Below are 7,500 nucleotides of genomic sequence, written 5' to 3' on the forward strand. Positions count from 1 at the left end.
ATTTTGCTATCTTGCTTGGAGCTGAAATGTCTGAAGATGGGGACTCAGAAAAGGAAATAAATGAAACGTTTTTAAAAACGTGCGTAAACCTTTTGGCACCCTAAACAGACTCTGGAATGCAATGAAAATTTCAACCAAAACAAAGATGAGCATATTCAAGAGTAATGCGCTATCAATTCTTTTATATGGAGCAGAATCTTAGAAATCAACAAAAAACGTTTGTAGCAAATTAGATATTTTCCAAAACAAATGTCTACGAAAAATCTTCTACATTTTTTTTTTTGCCCAACAAAATATCAACTAAAGATCTTCTTCTACAAAAAGCTGAAATGACCTCCATTTCTGAAACAGTCAAATCTAGAAGGTGGAGATGAATTGGGCATGTTTGTCGGATAAGAGGGATCAATCACGAAAACAGCGCTCAGATGGACACAGCAGGGTAATCACACTAGGAGAAGGAAGACCACTGGAAATTTGGAGAAGATCGATGGAAAGAGAGATGACATCCTTTTGGTTGGACCAGGAGTGAGGCCCAGAAGCTGGCAGAAGACAGAAGTCACTGGCAATGGGGAAAGACCACTGGAAAAACTTGAAGAAGATCGGTGGAAAGAGAGATTATGACATCCTTCGGAGGTCAGGAAGCTGGCAGAAGACAGTAGTCACTGGCAATAGGGGAAGACCACTGGACACTTTGAGAAGATCAGTGGAAAGAGAGATTATGAAATCCTTCAGTTGGACCTGAGGTGAGGTCAGGAAGCTGGCAGAAGACAGAAGTCACTGATGGCGCTTCTTCCTGTCGACCTTATGTGGTTATGAAACACCAACGAGGAATAAGTAAGTAAGTAAGTAATTTTTCCTCGACTGATTTTTTGTGATAGATGTTTTTTCTTGTATGTTCCTTTCTTGCTTTGTCTGGCACAGTTTCATAAACACTTTATCAGCTCTTTGATTTATGAATAAAATAAATCGGATTAGTTAGTTAATGTTGATTAATTAAACAAACAAATAAACAAATAAGCTTTGCTTTAACATAAGGAAAATAAATTTTACAAACGTAAATTGCAAAAATGTACATAAAAGCGTTGTAAAATGTATTTCCATATTTTTATAAAGCAATAGAGTAAATTAAAAAAAATAAATGAATGACAAAAGTGCGAGTGTACTATTATCAATATTAAAGCATAAAAATAAATGGCATATTTTATGTATAATACGTATAAATCATATGCTATTTTTGTTGTAGTTGTTGCTGTTATTATAATTATTATTATTATTATTATTATTATTATTATTATTATTATTATTATTATTATTATTATTATTATTTATCATTATTGATATTATCAGCATCATCATTATCATTTATTATTATAAATATCATTACAATCATTATCACCACCATTATCATTCCTATTATCATCATCATTATAATCATTCTATTTCTGGAAGTTCCATCCACAGGCATTGCGAACCTCCCTCAATATATTATAATCAAATTAGCAGAACATCTTGACATATATCACATAATATATATATATATATATATATATATATATATATATATATATATATATATATATATATATATATATATATGTAAATATATATATATATATATATATATATATATATATATATATATATATATATATAATTTTTTTTTTCATTACAGAATATTCATAGATCTCTTGAGCTAAGCAGCAACCCTTACACTATGCACAATATTATGTTACATATACAATTGCAATATTATAATAATATTATTATGTTAACTCATGTTAGGCTACGGACTATTTATGTCGGTTTAGAATGATAGGAAAGTACCTCCCGTAATACGTCGAATTTCCTCATCCAACTCCTCATCTTCTATATTATAATAATAATAATATAACAACACATTTTAAAAATGTGACCCAACGTCTCAAAATGGTATTATGTCGGGATGGACCAGATGCTAAAAAAAAGTCAAATTAACGTTAAACTGGTAAAAAATATGAAACGTTGGTATTTGGCACAATAAAATGTGATATTCCTTCTCCTCTATAAAGCATATAAACTCAACTTAAGCATGATATTTCTGGCTATAAATTCCATTTTCAGCATCTTAATCATTCCGACTTAATACCGTTTTGAGACGAGAGGTTCATAAATAAATATTATGAAAAAAAAACAAAACAAAACAAAACATTGATTACTAAAACAAAAAATATGCCTTTTTCGCCACGACATCATAAGATAATATCGTCGCCTAGGCATTCCACGAAGGAATATTATAGATAACTCATCAAACAAGATGTCTGATGTCAACAGGAATCACCCATGTTGTCACAGTGAGATCCAGTCGCCTCGGCATTCCACGAAGGAATATTATAAATAACTCATCAAACAAGATGTCTGATGTCAACAGGAATCACCCATGTAGTCACAGTGAGATCCCGTCGCCTAGGCATTCCACGAAGGAATATTATAGATAACTCATAAAACAAGATGTCTGATGTCAACAGGAATCATCCATGTTGTACAAGTGAGCAAATTGGGGGTTAAGTAAATAATCTTGCTCAAGGAAAAAAAAAGGAAAGTGCCTGAAGCGGGGCTCGAACCCGGGTCCTTCCGGATGGCAGTGCAATGCCTTATCCGCTCGGCCACTTCGCCCCCCCCCCCCACCGCCCCTCCCCTACATTGATTACTAGTCAAGGTTTAAAAAACCACCATGTTATTGGGTGCAATGCGACGTGTACGAGTTTATTGTAGGTCTGATAACCGAATAGTGACCCCTCGTCTCAAAACGGTATTAAGTCGGGATGACTAAGATGCTGAAATTAAATTTGTAGCCAGAAATATCAGACTTGCGTTGAGTTTATAAACTTTATTGAGGAGAATGAATATCATTTTTCAGGTTGCTGAATACCAATCATTCATAATTTTGACCAGTTTAAATTTAATTTGACGTTTTAGCATCTGGTCCATCCCGACATAATACCGTTTTGAGACGTTGGGTCACAATACAATAATTAATGGGCCTATTTTTTAAAAAATCACATTGTTGTAATGGAGTGTAGATATTATTATTTGGCGTTGGTTTGTGAGTAATTTTTTCCCCATTTATAACAATGAGCCTCATAACAATATATGGGTTATCGGACCTGAAAATAAGTACACGTTGGTGCAATGATTAGAAAAATATGTCGACGCTTTAGTGCCAAATGTGACTATGTCTAAAAATAATGTTTTTGTATTTTTTTTTGTTTTTGTTTTTTTTTTTTTTTTGTTTTTTGGAAAAAAAAGGAGGGGGGGGGGGGGGGGGGGGGAGTGGCGTAATTGCTGGTTTCAGTGGGACTATTTTTTTAAAAAGAATTTTAGAGGCTTTATGTATGTTTGTTTGTTTGTTGTTGTTGTTGACACAGTCACATTCTAACACTAAACCGACGATGTGCATATAATATGTATGTGCATGTGTAGAAATGTGTGTGTGTGTGATAAAAATAGTCATATTATTATTATATGGCCAGAGTTGCCTAAATGAAATTTAAAAAACCCGTAGTTTCCAAGTGGGGAAAAATATCTGACCCAACGTCTCTAAACGGTATTATGTCGGGATGGACCAGATGCTAAAAAGTCAAATTAAATTTAAACTGGTCAAAATTATGAATGATTGGTATTCAGCAACTTGAAATAGGATATTCATTCTACTCAATAAAGTTTATAAACTCAACGCAAGTCTAATATTTATGGTTACAAATTTAATTTTCAGCATCTTAGTCATCCCGACTTAATACCGTTTTGAGGAGAGGGGTCACATATATGAAAATGTCACTATAAATATCTTTAACTCTATCCTTACCAGCCATTTTCAGGATTTCTCCCAAAACTTCACACCAAACTAACACAAAAATATATTTTTTTATCACTCAGACACAATAGCAGTAAAGTTCTTGCGATACATAATTTCTTTAGCAAAACATGCTCTACAACATACTGTTCATTTTCTTTAAATTTTATGATGTACAAAAGGGATTTGAATAAAGATTGCATCGTAACGAATGTGTTGATTTTCCTATAGTTGGTATGGAGAGGGTTAACTCTCTCCTTACCGACCATTTTCAGTATTGTCCCAAAATGGCAGGCTGGCTTACCCAGCAGAAAAATTGATTAAAAAAAAAACAACTCAAACAAGACACTCTACAAAACAACTTTGTGTTCTTATTAATTAATGGGAGCGATCTATATTCGTGTTTTCTTCCAACTAAGTCATCAATCACATGATTTGTTGCTGTCCAACGATTGGATATTTCTTCAGAGATGTAAACACGCTGCTTTGTTTATAAAACTTGTAAACATAGCCATGAGTCATGCTGAACAAAATGACCAATCGTGATGTTAGATAATATTTCAAAAACTGTGAACACTTTTCACTATGTGGGTCACTCTGAGAACATATTCCAATGTGATCAATGACCTCGAGCACATGGAAATGTAATATAGATCATGCCCATTGAACAAAGAACATTCTTCAAAGTTTATGATTTGCAAACTAAATCTGAATAAGAAAATTGTATATTGTGTCGTAACAAATGTGAAGAATTTTGCTGCAGGTGGTAAGGAGAGGGTTAAAAATTAATAGTTTGCCATCACCATGACAATTGTGACCTCTCGTCTGAAAACGGTATTATGTCGGGATGGACCAGATGCTAAAAAGGTAAATTAAATTTAAACTGGTCAAAATTATGAATGATTGGTATTCAGCAACCTGGAATATGATATTCATTCTCCTCAATAAAGTTTATAAACTCAACGCAAGTCTAATATTTCTGGCTACAAATTTAATTTTCAGCATCTTAGTCATCCCGACTTAATACCGTTTTGAGGCGAGGGGTCACACATAATAATAATAGTTTACAATGTAACGAAAAATGATGTGCAACAGTTCAACAAAATGCATAACAATAAAATAATACTGTTATCTGTGCTCAAGTAAACATAATGATATTTGCTGTTGTGAAAATGTCAATGATAGGCGAATTAATAAAAACGGAAACAAATGAGAGAGAGAGAGAGAGAGAGAGAGAGAGAGAGAGAGAGAGAGAGAGAGAGAGAGAGAGAGAGAGAGAGAGAGAGAGAGAGAGAGAGAGAGAGAGAGAGAGAGAGGGGGGAGAGAGAGAGAGGGGGAGAGAGTGAAAGAGAGGAGAGAGGGAGAGAGAGATGGAGAGAGAGGGAGAGAGAGAAAGAGAAAGAGGGAGAGGGAGAGAGAGAGAGAGAGGGAGAGAGAGAGAGAGAGGGGGAGAGAGTGAAAGAGAGGAGAGAGGGAGAGAGAGATGGAGAGAGAGGGAGAGAGAGAGAGAAAGAGGGAGAGGGAGAGAGAGAGAGAGGAGAGAGAGAGAGACAGGGAGAGAGAGATTTTTTTTTTTTGTTTGTTTGTTGCTTTAGGTCTCTTCCAACACAATTGAGGTTATATGAGAGACCGCTGAAACAAAAAAAAAAAAAACAAGCAATCTAACAAAAATAGTACAAATGTAAATCAAAATCATAACCTAAAGATGTCATAAGCTAAATTATAAATAACCAAGAACAAACAGACAGAAGATTTACAGAAAAAAAAATATCCCCTGTCAAAAATACAATCACAAACCAAAGAAGCAGGATAGGCTAGTAAAGAGAAGAAGAAACGACATCACTATCGGATCGTACACCCATGCGAACATCATAGGTATATGATTCAAGGGTGATGCTCCCATCCAACCACCCGCGGAGAGAGAGAGAGAGAGAGAGAGAGAGAGAGAGAGAGAGAGAGAGAGAGAGAGAGAGAGAGAGAGAGAGAGAGAGAGAGAGAGAGAGAGGGAGGGAGAGAGAGAGAGAGAGAGAGAGGAGAGAGAGAGAGAGAGAGAGAGAGAGAGAGAGAGAGAGAGAGAGATGTTAATTCATTATGAAATGTTCAAAACCTCATAGCTTCGTTTGGATGTCTCGATGGCTCAGTTTGTAGAGCACTCGCTTCACATGCAAAGGGACCTCTATCGAATCCGGGTGAAGTCGAAATATTTATCTTACGCCCACCCCCTCCCTCCCCTTGTCCACTTAACTATGATTGGGTAGCTTGGTCTGTTAGACCTGGTGAAAGGTACTTTAAGATAATCTAGCGTCCTATCCAAGGGATAACAAGAAATTGTTATCATCCGTTTCGCGCTATAGAAACCGGGATAAACTCTGGCTCCATGTGCCTGATGACTACTTTGCTTCGTTTCCATTCTGATAAACGACAATTCTTACCTGACTTCCCTCCACTTGTTCGGCTTCCAGATTTACTCTGTGAAACGATAAGTAACAAAATCCTAAGATAAGTAACAAAATCCTAAGATAAGTAACAAAATCCTCACATAAGTAACACAATCTTAAGATAAGTAACACAATCCTAATAAGATCCTAACATAAATAACAAATTCTTAAGATAAGTAATAAAATCCTAACATAAGTAACTAAATCTTACGATAAGTAACAAAATCCTAAGATAAGTAACAAAATCCTCTCATAAGTAACACAATCTTAAGATAAGTAACACAATCCTAATAAGATCCTAACATAAATAACAAATTCTTAAGATAAGTAATAAAATCCTAACATAAGTAACTAAATCTTAAGATAAGTAACAAAATTCTAACATCAATAACAAAATCTTAAGAAAAGTAACAAAATCCTAACATAAGTAACAACATCCTAAGTTAAGTAAAAAAATCCTCACAAAAGTAACAACATCTTAAGATAAGTAACAAAATCCTAACATAAGTAACAAAATCCTAAAATAAGTAACAAAATCCTAAGATAAGTAACAAAATCCTAAAATAAGTAACAAAGTCCTAAGATAAGTAACAAAATCCCACCATAAGTAACAAAACCCTAAGATAAGTAACAAAATCCTAAAATAAGTAACAAAATCCTAAGATAAGTAACAAAATCCCACTATAAGTAACAAAATCCTAAGATAAGTAACAAAACCCTAAGATAAGTAACAAAATCCTAAAATAAGTAACAAAATCCTAAGATAAGTAATAAAATCCTAAAATAAGTAACAAAATCTTAAGATAAGTAACAAAATCCTAACATAAGTAACAAAACGCTCACATAAGCAACAAAATCTTAAGATAAGTAACAAAAGCATAACATAAGTAACAAACTCTTAAGATAAGTAATAAAATCCTCACATATATGACAAAATCTTAAGATAAGTATTAAATCATAAAATAAGTAACAAAATCTTAAGATAAGTAACAGAATCCTAACATAAGTAACAAAATCCTCACATAAGTAACACAATCTTAAGATTAAGTACCACAATCCTAATAAGATCCTAACATAAATAACAATTCTTAAGATAAGTAATAAATCCTAACATAAGTAACTAAATCTTAAGATAAGTAACAAAATCCTAACATCAATGACAAAATCTTAAGACAAGTAACAAAATCCTAACATAAGTAACAAAGTCCTAAGATAAGCCAATTCCTACCTGTC

The 7,500-nt window shown here is 33.7% G+C and overlaps 1 protein-coding gene across 10 annotated transcripts in view; it reads right to left on the bottom strand.

The window, feature by feature from the left end:
• The window catches only part of LOC144960586 (uncharacterized), a 211,105-nt gene that overhangs the window by 55,173 nt on the left and 148,432 nt on the right, over positions 1-7,500 (bottom strand). For 9 of the 10 annotated variants that reach the window (XM_078893815.1, XM_078893812.1, XM_078893814.1 and 6 more), the window contains 2 exons: positions 6,262-6,298; positions 1,825-1,866 (listed from right to left, as the gene is read on the bottom strand). In XM_078893815.1, the coding sequence (XP_078749941.1) occupies positions 1,825-1,866; positions 6,262-6,298 (79 nt within the window). The remainder of the gene's footprint in view (positions 1-1,824; positions 1,867-6,261; positions 6,299-7,500) is intronic. The other variant, XM_078893808.1, reaches the window with a different exon arrangement.

This window comes from Berghia stephanieae, chromosome 15 (assembly GCF_034508935.2).
Source record: "Berghia stephanieae isolate SIO BIC M18660-M18661 chromosome 15, UCSD_Bste_1.3, whole genome shotgun sequence".
Lineage (NCBI taxonomy): Eukaryota > Metazoa > Mollusca > Gastropoda > Nudibranchia > Aeolidiidae > Berghia > Berghia stephanieae.